General features: G+C 41.3%; 1 protein-coding gene across 1 annotated transcript in view; it reads left to right on the forward strand.

Moving 5' to 3' along the window:
* Positions 1–21057, forward strand: part of BEND5 (BEN domain containing 5) — an 860026-nt gene that overhangs the window by 709905 nt on the left and 129064 nt on the right. Inside the window, exon 9 of the mRNA XM_085067639.1 lies at positions 7686–7797. Coding sequence (XP_084923765.1) covers positions 7686–7797 — 112 coding nt within the window. The remainder of the gene's footprint in view (positions 1–7685; positions 7798–21057) is intronic.

Raw genomic sequence — 21057 nt, forward strand, 5'->3', positions numbered from 1 at the left:
ACCTGGGTTAAATAAAAGGCAGTGATGTCACTCTAAGTGAACCATTGTGTCACTCACCCTTCTCCTGTTTTATGACACCTGAGGTTTTGTTCAGGACTTTGCATAAAAATGTAAGATTTTCACTTAGTTGCTGAATGCAGCAATATCAGGATATAAACCCAATTAAAATAGCTGAATTAAGGTGTAACTGGAACCCACCCAAAACGCTTCCATGATTTGGTAATGTGTTACCATTCTATAGTAATCTCTGATTGCTATTATTCCACAAAATTAGATGTTTCTAATATTCTGTCCACTCACATTGCCATTTTTTTCCTCAGGTTTTGAGAAGGCTTGAGTACAGTCAGCTTCAGCTCAAATCAGAGTTAAATGCTGGACATGTAACATGCTATGTAAACCCAATTCTCTTAAACAAAAGTCCTGTCCTTGGCCTCTCATCCAGAATGGTTCAAATTAGTGGCTGTCTCTTATGTAAGCCAATTTTTGTCTCAGTTGCTCTTTTATGAACTGGGGACAATGTGATCCCCTCTTGTACCAGTGCTGTTGGGAAAATTAGTCCATCAGTGCTTATAAAGCAGTTGTCTCCTGCAGTGCTGAGCACTTCAGAGAATCCATGAAGAGCTGAATAGCTCTGTCCTTGGAGCAGGCTTTGAGTAGCATGCAGCAAGCAGGAGCTTAGGCTTGCATGTTGAACAATAAGGAAAAGCCAAAATATTGAATAGTCCACTCATTAATGAACAGTGCAGATCCTGTGCACAGAATAAAGCAAGAGGATTTAAAGCAAGAGGTTGTTTGTGGATAAACACCCCAAGCTCCTGCAGGTAAAGGCTGTGTCACAGGAATGACAAGCACAGGGATGAAGGAAGGCTCTGTGGATATGTGCAGCTGTGCCATATCCAAACTTTTAAGAGCTCAGCATTGTGACATTAAGGTTGGCTCCTTTGATTGCAACTCTCTGCATGAATTGGGTCTGGTAGGAAGAGATGAACCTTATTTTGGGGTGTTCATGCAAGGCTGGTCTACAGGGAGCTTGATGTGTCTTTCCTTTTTCCTAAAAGTGAGTAGAATTCCAGATTCGTGTGCCAGGCAGTATGGGAAATGTGTTGTAGTAAGCAGGAATATCATCTTGCAACAGCTAGAGTATTCTCTAATAATTGTGGGATGTGTTGTGTGTCTATTTGCACAGTCTGAGGAAGGCCAGAAGTGGCAACAAAAGCATAATTCAAGAGGAGCCATGTCTCCAGAAATGCTTACGTGTGGATTGGATGTTTTCTGTGAACTACTGGGATGATGAAATATTTACTTCCACCCAACCTGCCCCTCCAGGAATGCAGATAGACCAAAAAAAAACCTGCAAAAATCCCAAATTATTTACTGAAAAGTTCCTTATCTGAAGGAAAACATTTGTTAGGAAACAGAATTAGGACATTGTGGGGAAGTGTCAAGTAGATAGGGCAGGAGGGCCTAGAGGAGTTTGACTTGTCGGCAGTGTGGGAGTGCAGTAAATTAAGCACATATTAAAACTCTTTCTCTCAAGGGTTTGCAGCTTGTGATCCATGAGCAGGTGGCTTTTGGACAACATCAGGAAAGAAGGTTCATATGATATTGCAGTATGGACTATGTATGTGAGATTTCTGAAGGGCCTGTGCCCACAGTGGAAATATTTTGGGATCCAAAAGTTGGGAAAAAAACCCCCCTGTCTCCTGTGTCATTAAGCCAGTGATACGTCTGGTTTTGAAAAGGCCAAACAATGAATCAGGCTTTAAAATGGAAGCACTGTAGGTGTCGACAGGAGCTTGTTTAAAGCACCTGAGTGCCCAAAATTGGTGTGGCAGTGACTCAGATCCAGCTGGGAGCAGCAGTCTGAGAATGCCTTCCCAGGGCAGGACAGATGGGACCTGCTCCTGCAGAGCTCCTTTGTAGAGATCCACACACTGGGGCAGGCTTTTCCTCAGGGAGAGGTTTGCTAAACTGGGCTTGCCTCCCAGGGGAAGTGCTGGAAAGGCTGTCCCTTGAAACACTGAAAATTGGGCTGGGCTCAGTGCAGGAAAATGCAGGAAAATGCAGGGGTGAGCTGCACCTGTGATGGGTTCTTACCCTCTGACACCCCAGGCACACTCACAGGTGGAGTTCTCCTATCTGCAGGGTGGGTTTTTATTTCCAGTGTGCTGCTTCAGGCTCAGGAATCCTTCTGGCATCACTGAGGACCTGGGGTGTGTGGGGAGAGTTAAAGACAAGAATTGAGATATATCCTGAAGATCAGAGTGTGCCCATGTCAGGAGGGGGTGTGTGTCTTCCTTGGTGTGTGTGCCTGTGACACCTATTACCAGCCCTGAGAAATGCATGTGTTCATCAGAAGGAGAAAATATCCCTTTGTGTTTATTCTTATTTAACATTGTTTACACAGAAAATGGAGAAACACATCTTTAACCGTCATGTACGATTTAAAATCGTGTCAGTACATCAGGCAGTGCTCATTTTGCAAACATCTACTCCACCGTGTGGTCTCTGCGAGCTAATGCTGATCTCTGCACAGCCAGCCAGCTCTGCCTGGAGCACACTGCAGTGCTTCTGTTAAATAGCCTTTGTGAAGGTTTCCAGAGCTCTAAATTAAAAATGCAGAAAGCTGGGGAGGAGGAGAGAGTGTTGAGAGCAGGGGTTCTCTGTAGCTGGAGCATTAGGATGTCTTGCTACCTAATTGCTTTAGAATATGTGGGCTTGAATGAATCTTTTTTAATGAATAATGGGCAAACACATAAATCGCAAACCCCAAGCACCCAAACGGTGAAATGCACACTAATGAAGACCTGACTTGGCTGGCAGGTGTGCAGTTGATTTGTAAAACGTCGCGAATATATGAGTTTTGAAATGATATTTGTGAAAAGAAGCAAGTTTTCTGCACATTGCCCTTGTCTTTGCTCCTCATCCTTGCCATCAGCTCCAGCCTCATGGCTTTCCCTGCTGCAGCTCTGCCTTCGAGGAAGTGCAGCAACACAGACCAATTACTCTCTGTCTCCAGTCTTACTGCAATGAGGCTGAGAGGGGGAAAAAAAAAAGTGAGTGCTCCCCCCTCCCCACTGCCTTTTCAATTTGAAATCCTAACCCTGTTGGTAGTGCCATTTGTGGGTTGGAACTCCCTGGCTTTGTGTGTGGAGATTATCTGGAGATTCACCCGGCGCTGATCCAATGAACCAACGCCACCTTACAAAGCTGGAGGGAAGGGTGCAGAGTTCCCTTTGTAATAAATCACACGGCGTGAAAAAGGATTTCTTTACCTCCTTTCCTCCGTTATTCTCCGTATCTCACCTTGTGGAAATGGGTCTGTTAGGAAGAGACTTAGACTCACATGGCAGGAGGAATGAGCAGGGCAGGGAGAACTGAAGGTAAAGGAAGGCAGAGCTCCTGGAGGTTTCTGTGACTTGGAGATTCTAGAAAGAAGAGGCACAACCTGAAAGAATAGGAAGAAGCCCTGAAAAATAAATGCAGTATGGGCCTAGGTACTAAATCCTTCCTTAGGATGTTGTCATTAAAGGAGCTGCATAAGCAGTGATGAGTTCAGTCCTCACAAAGGGGTTCTGTCCAGAGAACTGCCCAGCAAGCTGGATGTTGGTCTGAACATCTTTGGTTTTACTGAGTTGAGCTGGTAACCTCTTGAGATCTGGCTGCCTCCCAAGGAGGGAGGGATGAATACTGCAAAATGTTTCAGTTTCCAGTGCAATTTTGAAACTCATTTGCTTTGACTGAATTTGCACTGTGTTTATGTAAATTTATAAACACTGTAATAAATTTATCTACTTACAGAAAACAGAAATTTTAGAAAAAGGCTGGGAAACGTTAGTGAAACACAAATTCTAATTCAACAAGGATATTCACAGAACCTGATTTAAATGAACATTCAGTCACAAAGCAGAAGCACAGTATGTGGTCTGTATATCTAGCAAACTATAGCAAGCATAATCCAAAATTCAAACAACGGTTATCAGCTTAAATGTTTTAAATTACATACATGTCATTTTTGTGGCTGCAGTGACTATGTGACCAAAACCCAGGTTTTCAGAGTAGGAATGAAGACCACAATCAGGTAATAGTAGCAGATTGCTGCTTTGCTTATAGCTCAGCTATCCTGACCATGATTTTTTCTGACCTGGGAGAGTCTGTGCCAGCACATCTTTCTCATCAGGCTCTGTGGCAGTGGGACCTGCTGCATTCCTGAGAGCATTCATGGGCATGGTCATTTAAGCCTCATGGAATGGAATATCCATCCTTGCCCCAGCCCTCACTAATTCTGAAGCTGCTTTTGTCTTCCCTTGTAGCTCTTGGAGTCTGTGATGTCTTCTGATTTTCTGTCTTCTGTGTCACCTTTCCAAGATCACCCTTAAACTGTCCTTTGATATAATTGAGGGGTTTTTTAGTCTCCTCCCCCTTGGTAATTTTGTACCAAACTCATTAGTTTATTTACAGCACAAAATAAATCTCATCTGTACAGGGCAGATCTGGAGGCACTTTCTTAAATTAGGGCAACACTTAGAGCCACTGGAGGAGCTGCACTGAAGCAAATAACAGCACTGAATAAAAGAGCTGGTCTCAAATATTGAAAGATTATGTGTTAAATTAGACCACACTTGTTTCCCACCACAGAGCTGCTGTTTCCAGAGCATATCTATATTTCTACTTTGCCTACCCAGTGTCAGAAGCAGCAGGCAAACAGTTAAGCAGTGGAAAGAGCAGCAAAGTGTTCCAAAAATTAGCTGCTTTAAGGCTGGGAGGAGGAATTAACAGGCAGTGCAAGATGCAATATTTAAGTTATCCTCTTCAAGCTCTTGCACTGGAGGCATTAGCCACAAGGGAGATCTCATCAGCTGGGAGCAGGATAATAAAATGAGTGCAGGATCTGCAATAGGCACGTGGGAGACTCTTGCATGTGTTTTGGTCGTGTCCTGATATACGTGAGCTTTGGGAGAGAGCTCTACATGTAATAGAGTCAATAATCAAATCTGAAGTACCAAGGAACACAACTTGATGTTTCCTCAGAGAGGCCACAAGTTTGCGGCAGATGAATAAAGAGAGAATGTGGTAGATACAAATTTGTCTTTAGGCAAAAAGGAAAGAAAAAAGACTTGAAAACTGAAAGAGGGGGGAGAAAATATTACAGTGTTTCCAGACTGGAAAGAAATAGTAATGCCTACATCAGAAACTTAATTAATTGTTGTTACATTGATAAATATGTGATATACCACATCAAAGACTAGCTAAATGATATTTGGAAATTAATTTGGATTCCTATTAAACAGAGCTCAGAGGAGCTTCCCAAATGAATAACTTGTTTGCTAAGCATTGCTTCCTTCTGTTTATAAAGTCTTTTCAAGTAAAGACAACTATTTTCAACTGTTCTTGTTGCTTTAAATAAACTACAAGATTCATCACTCACCAGACATTCCTGACACATCCAAACACTGCAAATTGCAATGCCTTATTTAGGATCTTACAAAAAATTAGGTATTGCTTACCTCTTTTCCCTATGGGGATGACTTAGATAAAGTTATCTGAAAGGTCCCAAACCCCAAGTTTGATATTAACAGTCTCTGTTTGAACTTAAAATTTGCTTTTGCTGCTCTCTAGCTTGGCTGCTTCAATGTGCTCTGGAGATGAACAAAATGGAATCAAAATGTGTTCATTTTCTCTAGTGTTATTAGTGTTAAATATTATTAAAAGAAAATGTAAATGTGACACATTAACTATATACAGAGATATGAGTTCAGATTCTGAGCTCTTAGGAAAGTTTTTGTACAGGAAGAATGTTGTTTTCTTGGGAACTGTGCCAAAATACAGTAAAACTCATGACAGTTTCTGCTTTTATTAAATGAAAAATTCATTCTTTTCATTCTGCTCTTCTGCCAGTTTTATCCTGTGTAATTCCACTTATGTCTCTGGAAGTACTTCTGGTTTTTATTAATGTCTATGAGTTCAAAAGAAGATGGGATTTAGTAGAGACTAGTGCAGAGAGTTAACATGAAGACAAAAAGAAGAGAGAGAGAAATCTGAAACAATATGCTATAGGGTGGGATGGCAGCAACCTTCAGAGCTGTCTGTAGAATTGTAGTTGTTGGAGTGCCCAGAAAAAATTCCATCTCTTTTCTGTAGAAGATGTGTCCACCACGAAAAGGAGATGTCTTCTCCACCCCACCAAGCCACCCAAGTCAGCAATGATGGAGCTGCAGAGCTCAGTTGGGTATTTGAGCTCCTGCAGAGCTGAAGGTTGGGCTGTAAAAACCCAAGGAGCAAAGCAGCTACTGCTTGCTTAGATGCACAGAAGAATTTTTACAAAAGAATGTCCCATTAACTTTGTATCTTTTGGTTCATAAGAAAATATTTATTCATCAGGTTTGGAAATTAATTTCATCCTCTGGTTTCATCCCCTCACTTGTTATAGCATTTCCCCTCTCTGTCTTCATTTTCTTTTCCTTTCTGTTTGCCAATTAAACCTATGTTTTCGGTCATCAGATTCTTAGAATTTTTTGTCAAAGGATTGCACTGCTGGAGTGAATCTGTATTGTTTGCATAGGTGTGTTTAAAAGATTAAGGCTGAACAGACATTCTTGTAATAGACATGGGATCAATGAAAGCTCTCCTTTTCTCAAGAAGCTTTAAGGCTTAGCAGCGAGGCTGATTTTTTTGTTTGTTTGTTTTAACTATAGAGGAAGTTGCACCTCTGCCTGGCCTTTTATTGTTTGTGTGGTCATCCACTGAATTCCTGAGCAAGAATCTGCTCAGCTGATCCCAAACTCAGCTTGAGATGACAGAGTTCTCTTCCTGTATCAGTGGCCACAGATTTTCTAGGTGATCTCTGTGGTAGACATGATTTCCCCCTCCTCCGACTTGTGCCACTTCCAGCTTTTTCAGTTTTCAGATTTTCAGTTTCTGTGTTTAATGACAATCCCCTGAGTTTCAATAGGGCTTCACAAAGAATTTGGATTCTACTCTGTGTGGTGGGAGCAGCAGAATCCAATTCAAGACAGTATCCTGAGAGGGATCTGAGTCAGGGCAGGAAGGAGAAGCCAAGGTGGCATCCATGCTCCAGTGCCTACAAGATTTGATGGCCAATAAGCACTTTAACTTGGTGTCTTGGCTGGCTGACTTTTGTGTAGGCAATTGCAGGAGGGGAAGATAGAGAGGCCCCGGGTTAGTGGCACAGTGACATTCATGCTTTAAATCCCTTCAGCACAAACTTAATGGCCACGGACTGCAGTGCTCTGAGCAGCCTTGCTGAGTGCAAACCTGGCTGAGGACAGGCTGAAGGTCCAGTGTGGTGGTGCAGGGTGTGAATCACCCTCAGAGCTGACCTGCTGACCCTCAGCCAGAGCTTGGGGACAGGAAAATCTCCAAGGTCAGGCAAGGCTGTTCCAATGCCAAGCTGGGAAAAGGCAAAGGATCCAGTGAGCACAGGTGTTGTGGAGGAGAAGACTGAATGACCAAAGCTGTTTCAGTTGATATTTTGCTGGTCATATTATTTCTGAAAGGGGACAGTGCTGCAGTCTTTCCTCAGGAGAGCATTTGCATTGTTTCCCCATTGAGAATAATGTGTTTAACTACTTCAGCTGCAGATTACAACCCTAATTCTGCAGCTGATCCCAGGAGAGGCTCCAACCCCTATAAATCCTTTGTGTGTTTTTTTTTTTTCTGTGCAGGTGCTCCCTGATGGGGTTTGATCTGAACCGGCACTGGGCGAATCCCTCTCCGTGGGCTCATCCCACGCTGCACGGGGTGAAGGAGCTCATCATCGACATGTACAACAACCCGGTGAGTGGGGACAGCTGCTGAGCCACCCCTTGTGCTCAGGGACAGAGCCTCTCTCTCTGCAGGGTGAGATGCCAGCAGCTCTGATGTGGTTTAACCCAATAGCAAACCAAAAATAAGGGAGAAGTCAGCAAACCCACACCCCGCACTGCAGGAGATCAAGGAACCTTTTGTCACAGGAAGCACCAAGTGAAATGAAGTTCAGCTCAGATTAACTACAAAATAACTTTAATGTAGAATTATTAGAATTATTTAGGCAGAGCCTAAATTCAATCCAGCTGCTCTCATGCTCTGAGAAGGATTCAAAACAGCAGGCCCCCCAAATTGAGTTAGTGATGCTTAATCCAGGGCTCTGGCAGTGGTGGCTGTGTGGTGTGCAGTGCAGGAGGGGGAGAATATTTGCAAATATTATATAAACACACACGCACACGCTCGTGCTCACCCAGAGAAGCAGAGGTGTTCTTGAAGGTGAAATCTTAGCTAATCAGAGGAGATGGATTGCGGAGAATATGGAGAAGAGGAGTGGGAGGGAGGCAGACAGCTATTGAATGTTTGACATCAAAGCGCAGAAGGATTATTGAACGTGGCACCTAAGAAAAACTGCTGAAAAAAAAATGGAGATGGGTAGGAAAAAATCACTACCAAAAAATAAGAGGAGATTTTATAGATTATTATTGTTTTTTCTTTACGGGACTCCTGGTATTTGTCCTTTCTTTTTACTTCTCACAATGGAGAGGGAATGTGAATCTTTAATTCCCTGAAGTTTTGCTAATTTTTCCTATTTTTTCTTTCTTTCTTTCCTTTTTGTTTCTGTGAAAAGGGACCTGGCTTGCCTTTCTAATAAAGAAAGAGGATTCTTACCCCTGGCTACATCATGTATAGGATAAGACCTCCTTTAATTTAACTCCTGGTTTTCCCAATACATCTTAATTGGGCTTTTTATCTTCCAGCTAGTAGTAATACCTGTACAGAGGAGGTTTTAGGTACAAGGAAGATAGGTTAATAGATAAGATCCTTACATATGGAGTGGAATCCAATTGCATGAAAAATATTTTCTTAGACTGCTAATTGTTAGGCACAGAATTTGTCTTTCTATTCAGTTTCTGCAGCATCTTGCACTGCACATTGTGCCTCTGACCAAGACTCCTAAGCTCTGTTAAAGTGATGATGATAATGATGGAAAGGCACAGAGAGGAGCTTTGGAGCCAGCCTGGTCTTTCCTCTGCTTTCTACCCCAAAAAGCAAGAAAATTTTCCTTCTAGATGATGGGGAGAGCATGCAGACTGCTTTAAGAAGAGTTTTTTCCAAGAATGAGGAGGTGTTTAAACATTGCAAGAAAGTTTGGTGTAGGAAAATGCTTGAAGCCAATAAGGCAACAAATCCTGTCAGTATTAAAAGTCAGTGTCTGAAAAAACAAGCTATTCTTGGAGGTAGGGGGAAGTTCTTTTCTGCTTCGTCCCATTCTAAGGAAGCTTTGAAAATTCTGGTAGCTTCCAGATGCCCTATGTATGAAGAATGAATTAATTTGCTTTGGTGGCTAAAATGAGAAATCAAAAGAACTGTTTGGTGAGAGTTTGTCTGAAATGGAAATCTTTTTTTTTCCCTCCATCTCTCTGTCTCCCACCCCTCCCCAGTGATCAGCCTGAGGTGAACCAGTTCCAGTTCATATCTTTCTGAGGGAAAGAAAAAGGAGCCTTTCAAACACAAGTGTAACATTTCATTTTCAGGGTTAAGATTTTTTTTTTTAAATACTATTTAGAAATTAATTTTTTAAATTAAAGTACCAGCAAAGTTCTGGTTGCTCTTCAGAATTCCATTATTCAGTGAATTAGCTACCCATCAAAAAACCCTTCTTGTCTGGTTTTATCATCCCCTTGTCAACATCAGCCTTTTTGGCTGTTCTAGGGATGCTCAGCAATGCAATGCAGTATATGGGATTACTGCTATTCTCAGGCAATACCAGATTCTTAGTCCCTCTGATCCCAGTAATACCTGTATGAAAAGATCATCTCCAAAGTGCTGGGACAAGAGAGGAAGGCATGCCAGTGCCTCAGAGAAAGGGCACAGCACTGTCCATGCACCATCCTGCCTTAGCTGTGGCTGCTTTCATTAAGCTCTGATGGAGTGCCAGAATAAAACCTGCTTTGAATCCCTTCAGGCAGTTAAAAGTTTTAGGTGTTTCTTTCAGATGAGTAATACATGATAGATGGTTGGCTGCATGCACAGGTGACCTTCTGCAGGAGGGCTGGTGTCAAACTGCCTCACATCAGGAATTTTGCAGTTGAACACGTCTGTCCTGCCACCCTCTCCTCACCTGAAGTCTTCTCACACTGGGGAATATGAAATGAAGTAAAATGCAAAGTCTATGTTCCTAAAAAAAAAAAAAAACTGCAATAAAAAAATAACCTTCATCCCTCCCACTGCAGACAAGATCTGCTGTGAAGGTCTGACCAAAGAATTGGATTGTTTAAAGCAGAGGAAGTTTGGCTTCATGTTGCCATTGCAGAACAGCTCAGTGCAGGACTTTTAGATGTATTCATTCCCTTAAATCACTTAAGGAAAATTAGCTGCCATAAGACCATAAAACCATGTTTTAAATATTGCTGCATAGGAGGATTTTTCTTCTGCTCTGCAGTATGGGAGATAAGCTCTTTCCTTTGAAAAAAAGTTCATTCTGGAGCAGGGAGGATGAGTGACACAGAAATAAGTGAAGTGGGTATGAGGCACACACACACAATGCCACAGCCTCAGTGATTCCAGCACTGAGTGTTCCAAGGCTGAGTGTTTGCTGTATTACTGTATAAAAATAATCCAAAGCACTTGTGGTTCACTGTTGATCTGGGTTTTACAAAATGTGCTTATTTTATTTTATTTTTAAAGTGTTTCAAATTCCATAAGGGCCATATCATCCACAGGAAGGAACAGATGGGTCAAGATATGAGAGAATTATAGGAAGATTTTGATCTCCCAGTCACTGATTTTGACCCAGTAACAGCTAACACTGTCATTGTGTTGACCTACATGAAATGAGATGTTCTCAGCTGTTTCTAGTGCTGTCAGTCTTGCAGATGAGACTGAAGTGATAGACTCTTCTAGATCATGTGCTGTTGGATGGGGATATTTTTGTTCCCAAGTACCTTTCCCTGCCCATAAACGAGCAAGAAATGTCTTCCCACTACTCCACCAAATGATACCTGTTGATGGTTTCCCTATCTGTGATGGAACAGGCAGCAGAATTATCTTAGAACATGAACTGTTTAAACCAACTCGGCTGACTTTTGTTTGGAGCATGTTACAGCAGGTTCATATGAGCCATTTCAACAGCTGAGCTGTGGGACCAAATATTTCTGCCTGTGCATGATAACACACTTCATGCAGAGCTGTTTGGAGTATGAATGTCTGTGTTCTAGGTAAGGAATCTAATTCAGCTAGACTGAAACACGTGAACAATCTGATTGAATTCACCAAAATTCCTTCTGTGCTTCTGGTCAAACAGGTGCTGAAATGTTTTATTCTGGGGATCAAGTGGTCAGTACTGGCAATCTCCAGATGTATTGATGGTCTACAGAGATCAAAACTCTTACCCCAATCTCTGGGGTAATGTGAAGCCACAGAGAGAGCACCATAAATGCTTGGTTGTCAGACAGGTTTCATGACTATCCAGCACTTCTCCCAGCAAGAAAATGCACCCTTTCAATCAGATTTAGTGAGTGAACTCAGGGAGTGTCAGCTCAGTCCCCTGATATGTGCATTGTGACATGGCCTTTGATCACAGGGGCTCAGGTTATTCTCCCATCCAGACCCCTGCCTCACCGAGTTCTCCAAATGGAAAACTTCCACAAAAAAGCAGCTACTCAGTGTTTTGTTTTAGCTGCAGTGTTCATTGTTCAGCCTTGTCCTGTGTTTGCTGTGCACTGTTCAGTTACTGCTCTGAGGATAGATCTGTTAGTTACCTCCTATGCTCTTTTGTTCTAGTCATTGCTGTGCCCTGGGAGCATGGCAGAAGTGAGGATTATTTGTTTGGGGGGACCCATGAGAGATAAATGTGTTATCCTCATGCAGATAGGATGCAGACAGGTATGATCACAACCACCTACTCATTTGTGATAGATAATTTAAGGTGCCTGGGATCAGATTTGTTTCATGTCATTCAGCAAAGATTGTTCACTGTGTTGTTTCTATCCCTTCTTTCTGCAAGGCAGATTGGGATAGACTATTTCTGTCATTTGGTTCTCGTAGGAGCTAGAAGACAGGGAATGGGGAGCAACTGACTGCTTGGAATGAATCTGTTTCAAGTCATTTGTCCCTCCCAAATGCAAATACAGACATTCTCATTTCAGCACTGGAGTTGGTCTTCTTTCTTCCATGTTTCTTCTATTCTGCCTGTTTTTCACCTCCTGTTGAACTGAAGCTGGACTCCTACAAGCAAATGATTCCTTTGCTGGATGCTGTTCATCCTGTGCCTTCAGTGAGCTGGAGACCTCTCTGAAACAAAAAGAAAACAAAAAACCTCATTTACCTGGGATGTGCACCTTAATTATCTTCTCCTTATTCATGCACACATATACTAAAATCTAAATTATTTCTGCATAAGTGACTTTTCTGTATCCATTCCTGACATTGGAATGCTTGATGTTGCAGCCCTTGCTTACTTTTAATACTATTCTGGGTGAAAGTTTTCACTGATTCAATGCAAAATGAAAGCCCCAGCATGCTAAACTCTGAGTCATCTGCTGGGCTGGAACCTTTAGATCCACCACACAGACATCTGCCACAAAGGCTGATGAATTAGCTGATAGAAGATGGCAATCTCCTATTGCTGTGGACAGGAACGAGGGAGGGAAAGAGCCTGTGGGCTTCAGGGGTATCTGCTGACAACAGAATTAGTAATAAGAAAGGATGAGTAAACAATACTGTAGGCATGGGGAGGGGGTGGTATTTAAAGGTGGATGACACCTTTTATGTTTTCCAGGAGGTTTTTAAGATCCCATGTGCAGGCTCAGGCCTGAACAAAATCATTATTTTCCAATCTTCCTGTCTCTGAGGAGGCCTAGCTTTCGATCCAGGTAGGCTTGAGTGGGCAAGCAATAAGAGTACAGGGGAATTAGCATTTGTCTGGTAAGACAATGTAACTGGATTCTTCAGCAGATGACTGTGCTCTTCCTCAGAAAGAGAATATATTTGCTTTCTTCCAAAGGTACTGAATGTACAGGCCTCTGGGTCTGTGCTAGCATCTCTCCCCAGACCCTTTAGGGGCAGATGGGATCCTCCCAGGGCTGGCTCTCCTCAGGACATCCTGAATCAGGAATCCCTGAATCAGGGATGCAGCAGAGAAGGCTTGTTATAGGAAAAGGCCTGATCTCTGAGTTGCAGCTTGTTGCTGATAAGCTCTGACACAGGAAAACAGGGGAGGTTGAAGGTTGAGAGGTGTGTGAAGCAGGTTAGCTCCCAGCTGAAGGGAAACACATTGTCTGTCTGACTATTTGTAACTCATTACAGCTCACTGCACTGTCCAGCCAGGTGGTTTCTCAAGGCCACAGACTTTCTTTCCTGTTTCTCCCATTCTGGTTCTGTGTTTTAATTGCTGCCAGGAGGTTTCAGGTGTTCTTACCACTCCAGATCCCTTCTCAACTCTTTCAAAGATCCAACTCAGTTGTTGATACTTGACACAGGTTCCCCATTGCTGACACAATTTAGGTCACCCACTGTCAATGAGTGCCCCACATGCACCACATCCAACCCCTCACTTTCTCCATTAGCCTCAATTTTTGCAGTGAAACAAATCAGGATTTTTTTTTTTTTTTTTTTTGCTAGTATCCCTGCCATATTTTGAGAGAAGCATTCGGGTTTCATGGAAAACTAGGTCAAAAAGTGTAGACTTAGGATCCTATAACTGATATTTTGCAGGTTGCAGCTATCCCTCAGTGTGGCTTTAGTGACCTCACATCCTCTCTGCCTGGGGCAGTGCCACAATCTTCACCAGACAACTTCACATTTACAAAAATGCATCTGGTCTCCAAGATGTGTGTGCTTTGCTGGAGAGTGACATAAAATTTATTTTTGTCAGTCCTGCAAATTGTGTCAATCTTAGAAGCTCTGCTTCCACTCATCTTGTGAAATGATGTTGTTAGCATTATCATCAATGTGAGACTGGATAGTTGACAAGTAAAGTACAACAACAGATTTTGCAAGGGTTTCACATCAAAATTGTACACTTAGGCTTCTTACGCTATAAGCCCTCAAGTAGCATCTTCTAATCTAACATTTGAATGACTGCAAGCAATTGTTTTCTCTTCAAAAATTCTTCTTTTCCCTCATCATCTCCTCTGCTCCTGTTATAAATTGGAGCAACAAACTGAAATATATTTCACTGGAAAATTATAAGCTCGTTCTCATTCTAGCTGAAGCCAGCTTGGGTGTTAATAAACATTTGGAAAGGCTGTGGGTTGGGGTTTGGTGTTGCTCAGAACTCACTTGGAGCCAAACAGATCAGCTGGGGTCTGCATCATCTGGCGTGAGGAGTCCTAGCAGATTAACTCAGGGTAATGAGATCTGCAGCATCACACACTACCTGGCTCCATTTTGCTGTTAGCAGAGCTCTTCAGCTTCTTTCCCCAGCTAAACAACACAATAGTAGTGAATAATCATTTTAAACTCAATATTGAATTTTAACAACCCACTGGGAAGTGATGCTCAGAGAGTCCCTCAGACATCCTGGGTTGTCATTTGTACTTGATGGTTTTCAGTCTGACACCAAAACAGCCATTGCCAGGCATCATCTTTTGCCAGCAAGTCTCAGGATAATATAGTATATGTTATTCTGAGTTCTTCTTAGGCAAAATGGCCAACATGCTGCCTCTTATTTCTCTCCTGCTGATGTTAGAAGAGCGATTACCTCTGCTCATCAGAGCACAGAGCAGTCTGTGCTCAGCTGTGATTGCCCTGTGGCCTCTTTTTATGGTAATGTTTGTGTTTGTGCCACTCTGTTGATATTTCAGAAGTGCCCTGCATCACTTCTCTCTTGCAAGTCCCTATTGACTGAAGTGTAACTTTTCAGTGTTTTGGAAATACCATTCTTATTTTAGTTCACAACCTTTCTCTCTTACAAGTGATGTAATTCAGCAGCATGAGGTACCCAGCCTTGTCTGATTCCATAGCTTGTGCTTAGGATTTTGACTCTATTTCACACCTTCTTGTTGGACCAGCATAATCAGATTTACTAATGTTCCAGCTAAGATTATACTTCACACAGGCTGTTTAAAAGTATTCCCATTAAACTCTTCTGTTGTTAAATATGGATAAATTTGGTATCTGCTGACAGAAGCAAAAGTGGTGTGCATGGTCAGTTTGTTAGCTGTGGCATTTTCTGAGAGTAACAGTTCAGAAGAACTCCTCAGTTCCTTTCAAGAAATTTTAATAATTCTACTTCCTGGAGTAACCATTCTCTCTTGATCTACTGATATGTTCCATGTTTTTACCAGGTAAAGCAGCTTCTGATCTTAGCAACTTTCTTCCCACAGTCCTTTAAACACACACAATATTCAAAGAAACTTGGAAGTAGCAGAGCTGGTTTTACACTAGAACAGATTATTTGCAGGAGATGCAGAATCTTTGCCACTGGAGGGTTTTATGACAGGTATTTATTGGAAAAAAGTTTAGATAGAGTTAATTCCCTTTTGAGGCAGTTGAATACACTCAATAACAGATTTCCTTCTCATGTCCAATTAATCTATGATTTTTGTCCCTTCTCTTTGATTTGTTTTCAACATGTAAATATTCATATCTATAAAAATGTAGGTATAAAAGTGAATATGTAAGTTTTCTGGTAACTTTTAGGAACCATTTACACCATTAGATGGAGTTCCACCTGCAACTGTGAACTTTTTGTTAAAGTGATAGTCAAGGAAGGGAATGCTATTCAGGCCAACCACTGCTAATACTCTTAATTTTTGCTAAGAAAAATTTATATTTTGAGAATTGTAAACCACATTTATTCTAAACTAGACAGGCTTTCTGGCTGATTTTGTTTTGTTTTGGTCACACTTGCAGGTTCGCTGTCACATTTCTAGACAAGTGCCCTTTCACTCAACTCTTTAACATTCTCTCAATGTGTGGTAATATTTTCCTCCTGTGACTTGGGGTGTCTGTGAGCAGTAGAATCTGCACGTTGCTACTCTAAACATCTAAACCAGTTTGGGTTTTTTTTCAGGAGTTTGCCATTCTGAGGAATCTCTGTGCTACTGCTTTTTGTTTGGGGCAGAGATGTTAGTTATGACCTCCACTTTGCAGTGATCTACTGTACACCTTATCTTTTCTTCCAGGTGTTTTATTGCTATTACATGGAACTTATGTTGTTGCTTTCTTAGTTTTAGCTCAGCATCTCAGTCTCTTTCCACAGCTTTTTAGGGCCTTTAGTCAAACTCCTCTCTTTTACCTTGGATCAAAATATTATCCATCAAAGCTTTAGTATCCTCTCTACCATCAAAACATGGTTGTATTTTCCTGGGATGTGCCTAGGGGGCTGAACACAACTCAAATATCCCTCTGAGGAAATAGTGTCTCCTAAAATAGTTTTTTGAAGATGTACAGCCATGTTCTGTATTTTTCTAGGGGCATCTGCCAGCACCCTGCTGATGAATCAGAGCCATCTCTTCAAAGAATTTACCCCTTGCCAATGAAGGAAAATATTCCCTTCATATAATACACTTTTTTTTTCTTGGACTGAGTGCACAAGAGGGGTTCAGCATGGATTCTTTTCTCCCTCCCTTGCAACTTCTTCCTGCTTCAACATTCTGTAATTCCTACAGATGGGATGTTATTGAATTCCTCTTAGCAACTGCATTGGGGAGAGAGGATTTGGGGTTTTTTAATTTTAAGCAACATTAATCAGGGAGTGGCTGACATGTTCAGTGCTGCATTGAGAGTTTCCTTGAGACTGGGTGATAGCATTAAGCTCCTCCTCAGTAATTCTGGTTTCATGTTTCTCCTCCCCTTCTCAGTTTTTCAGTGAGACACGAGAGTTTGAGCTGTTGTTTTTTTTTTTTTTAGCCACTTATGAAAACCTCCCCCTTCTCTCCTGCTCCTTCCCCAAGTGCTTCTATAAAGTGGGTCAGAGCCAAGGTCACTGACAAGTCTGCTTCAGTGCTTGCATCTGAACTGCTGAGCTCTGAGGAGAATGAGCTCCTGCACGCTACAGCTCTCAATTCCAGCTGCCTCTTGCCTGAGCTTCTTACAGTCAGGGCTTCTCACAGGATGCAAGTGGAAATGCCTGGAATGAGCTGATCCATTTTATTTTTCCCACTTCAGGAGGCATTGGGACCATGCCCTTTGTTCAATTTTCCCGGGATTGCATTTGCCTTTTAAGACACAGGGGCAAAGTCACTGCCAGGGCTTTTTTATTTAATACAAAAGAGCACTTAGAATTCAAAAATGATTTAGAGACAGCTGGCCAAGTGTTTGACCTAACTGTGTCTGTTCATGTTATTCTACTGGTGCAAGATAGCAGTAATAGAGCCAGTGGACAATTAGTCCAGTTTATGCAATGAAGATGGGTAAAGTAAAATGCTGATTTTAAATGAGGATATTGACATAATAGCATCTCAGTCAGGAAGCACTGGAATAGCAGTGTAAAATTATATACCAATAACAGTGGAAACCAAGCCAGTGGAGGAGTGACATTATAGTTCAAGGAAGGATCAGAAGCAAAAAAGGGAAAAGGAAATAAAAGAAGGGGGAAAAATTGAGGCAGGGAGTGGAATTGTATCAACAAGTACTGAACAATCTCACAATCTCTGTGCAGTAAAATTTCATGCCAAAGTGGGATGGTTGTACTAAGCATCTTCATTGTGTCATGCTCAGAACTACCACAGAAGCAATGAGGACTCAACCTAATGGCAGAGCCTGATTAAGGGTCATTATTAAAGGTGACGTAGAAACTGCATTTATACACTTCAAAAATGACATCTTCTGGAAGCAAGAAATCAAAAAGCCTGAAAGAGAAGAGCAGATTTTGTTATATTTATCCCTTAGCAAGTATTAAGTCTTGATTGAAGATGTATCGGTCAAATAAACATTCTGTAATAATAAACACAAATACGCTCAAATTCATCATTCCTGGTGAAATATGAAAACCAAAAAGATCTTAGAGTGGCACATACTTCTGAAAGGTGGCCAACATAACATGGAAAAGAAATCTAAAGCAGTCACTAAAAGGGCAAAATAGAACAAAATAACACTTTGGGGTGACATGGCAGCTATATAAAATCCCCATTGTAGCAATGCATTTGTGTAGCTTTACCATTAGAGTGTGTTACCCCTATTGGAAAAACTCCACAACTTTATAAAAGGTTGCATGAGAAGTTAGCAAAGGGGATTATTAGACTGAACAAGGTCATTAGCGTTAAAGGACACCCTTTGAAGTCTTGCCCAAATGAACTAAGGGGGAAAAAAAAAAAGCCCAGTACACTCTGGCAAGTTAAATGCAAACCCATAATAATAGCGGACAAAAACAATTTTGAAGAATAACTTGCTAAAGGCGTAAAAACTAATAATAAAAACTTTTTCAAACACATCAGAGGCAAGAAGCATGCCTGAAGGTCTATAAGGTTGATAGATGATCAAGATGTAAAAGAAGTGCTCAAGGAAAATAAGGTCTTTGCAGAAAAGCTAAATGAGTTATTTTCTTTGGTGTTCACAGTGAGGAGCCTAAAGGGAATTCCCAAATTAGAGCTGCTCTTTATGGGGGACAAGTCAGATAACATGGATAACTGTGGTTTAATGGTAGTTTTCATTTTTGAAAGAGGAATTTATACATCTGATAGCCTTTTTGGGGGGAATTGACAAGCGTGAAGATAAAGGCAATCAACCTGTTGCCTGTTTCAAATTTCTGAAAAGCACTGGCAAATTTCTAACCAAATGATTTTAAAGAAGTTAAGAATCTAAGTTGTCATTGGATGATATGAGCTTTTTGTGCTTATTTGTGCTTTTGCTTGCATTGTTTCCTTAAACATCCAGGGTCCTCTGTGTGGCTGTGTTTTCATGAGCTCATGCATGGCAAAGCAAACACAACTCCTGCTCTCTGACAGTCTCTTGTGCTATTCCCAGATTAAATAGAAGGGGTGGCTCTGTGGTGGCTGGATCAGCACTATCAGGTTTGTGGACAGCCAGTAGTGGTTGTTCTGCCTAAAGAGAGCTCTGCTCTGTCCTGTGTACCTCTGCATTCCTGTAATCCTGGTGCTTGCAGAGACCTGAATCTTAGGGGAGTTACTTTGCAGTGCCATACAAAAAAGAAAAAAGAAAAGTGAAACTGTGTTTTGATGGAAAAAGTCTACAAACGATATGATTTCCCTAGATAAAAGATCATTGTCCTCAGGGGAGGCCATTATATTGTCTTTGTGACAACATGCAGAGGTATGGGATAGGTCCACTGATTTCTTGGCATATGCCATTCCAAAACAGCTATCCCAAATAATCCTGTAGACAGGATTCTCCACTGCTTATTTTCAGCTTGTGCCTGGTTTATTGTGTCAACCAGACCCCAGGCCTGAGAACAGGAATCCTGTGAGAAAAACAGAGCAAGTGCCTAGCAGCTGAAAGGAAGGTAACTAATGGATCCAGTGGGGATATTTAGGCAGATAGGCTTTAGTTACAGAGTGGGTGACTAGAGCTGAACGAATAATAGTGTTTCTCTTTTGCAGGGTATAATAGATACCCTTTATGATTTCAGGTTGCCAGGGTCTTTTCCTTTTGCAAATTCATCCTATGAGGATTATAATGAAGTTGAGCTGCTTCCAGAGTTGTTATTTTCCTTAAACCTGAAAAACTGCACTTTTAGTTTCATAGGCATCAAAAAATAGCTTAATGCTGGTAGCATTACTAGCTGGCTTTTGCAGGCAGCAACCCTGCAGTTTTGCATATGTTTTCTTGATCTAGAGCCCAGTTTAAGCTGTTGAATGGGGTCTGTGTCCCTAATGTTCCCTAAGTACAATTATGAAAAGAAATTGCTTATTTGAATCATTAATCAGTCTCTGGATGGCTGCAAGTTCTTATATTTCATGGCTGATTTTCGTGATGTATGTGACCTATTCATAGCGTTGCTCAAGCTTCACTGGAACAAGACTTAATTCCTGTTCTTGTTAAAGCTTTTCTGCTGACTTCCTTCACTGGTTTATGCTTAGAAACTTTTCCAGACCCAGAGGACCACTATATGCAAAACTGCTGGAAAGGCTCCTCAGACAAGAAAACTGAATTAGGAGTTTAAATCTTTCAAGTTAGTGTTACACAGCAGATCGATGTTTCCTATGTGGATGCATTCAGTCATCTTTTCAGAATCTGATTACTATATGCCTTGTGAAAAATCCAATTAAAATTAATGTATTAATTAACAGAAGTTTAATTTTCTTCTTGTCAGGAGATACATCACGATGTTGGAATTTTACCACATCAAAGTTAGCAATAGTCCCCTTCTTAAAAGTATTTTGAAAGCTTCTACTTGCTGTCTTCTGCAGTGCTGACACCAGTGGATCAATAGGTTTTTAAAAGCAGACAGGAATCACCGTGATAATCTAGTCTGACTTACAAAGTACTAAATATCATCCATCATGGTTTTCCTAAATGGGCATCAAAGTCTGAGCTTCCCCAACTTCTGGTGGCTTAGCTGTTAGAGAAAATGACTGATCTAAAAGAGCTTAGAGGATTTATCTCACAAGAGCATCTGGAATATCAAATCTTTCTCCAAATATCTTCAAAACTCCATTCCTGTGCTGGGAAGGTGGTTTTCTTTAAACGAATTATTTTCTTTAAAAAAAAAATAATAATTATTTCTTTTTTCCTTCAGTATATCTACCTTCTGGGATCTGACATATAGGAAACTGTGGTGTAGAGCTGGATTACTGAGCTGGGTCATTTTGATGGCCTGAGCTGCAGAATCTGACCATGCTTTATGTGATAAAACTGCCTGAGAATGCTGAAAGCATGGGATACTCCAAACTGTGAGCTGCCTTCTTCATTTCTGTGGGGCTTGCTAGTGTTCCAGGGTGACTCCTTTGAAACAGTGCTGACAATTATTTCAGTTTCTCAAAATATGGTAAAAATGAGAGGAAAGATCATGTTACAATAACTGATAATCCTTGATTCACATAAATGTACATCTGGGAGAAACAGAGTTGCCTGAGCATAAACAGCAAAATCTAAGTTAAGATGAACACACACCGTGGAGTGTGTGAGCAGGGAGGAGAAATCAACAATGTGTTTGATTATCATGTG

The sequence above is a fragment of the Lichenostomus cassidix genome, chromosome 8, assembly GCF_008360975.1.
Source record: "Lichenostomus cassidix isolate B80296 chromosome 8, HeHo_3.0, whole genome shotgun sequence".
NCBI classification, from domain to species: domain Eukaryota; kingdom Metazoa; phylum Chordata; class Aves; order Passeriformes; family Meliphagidae; genus Lichenostomus; species Lichenostomus cassidix.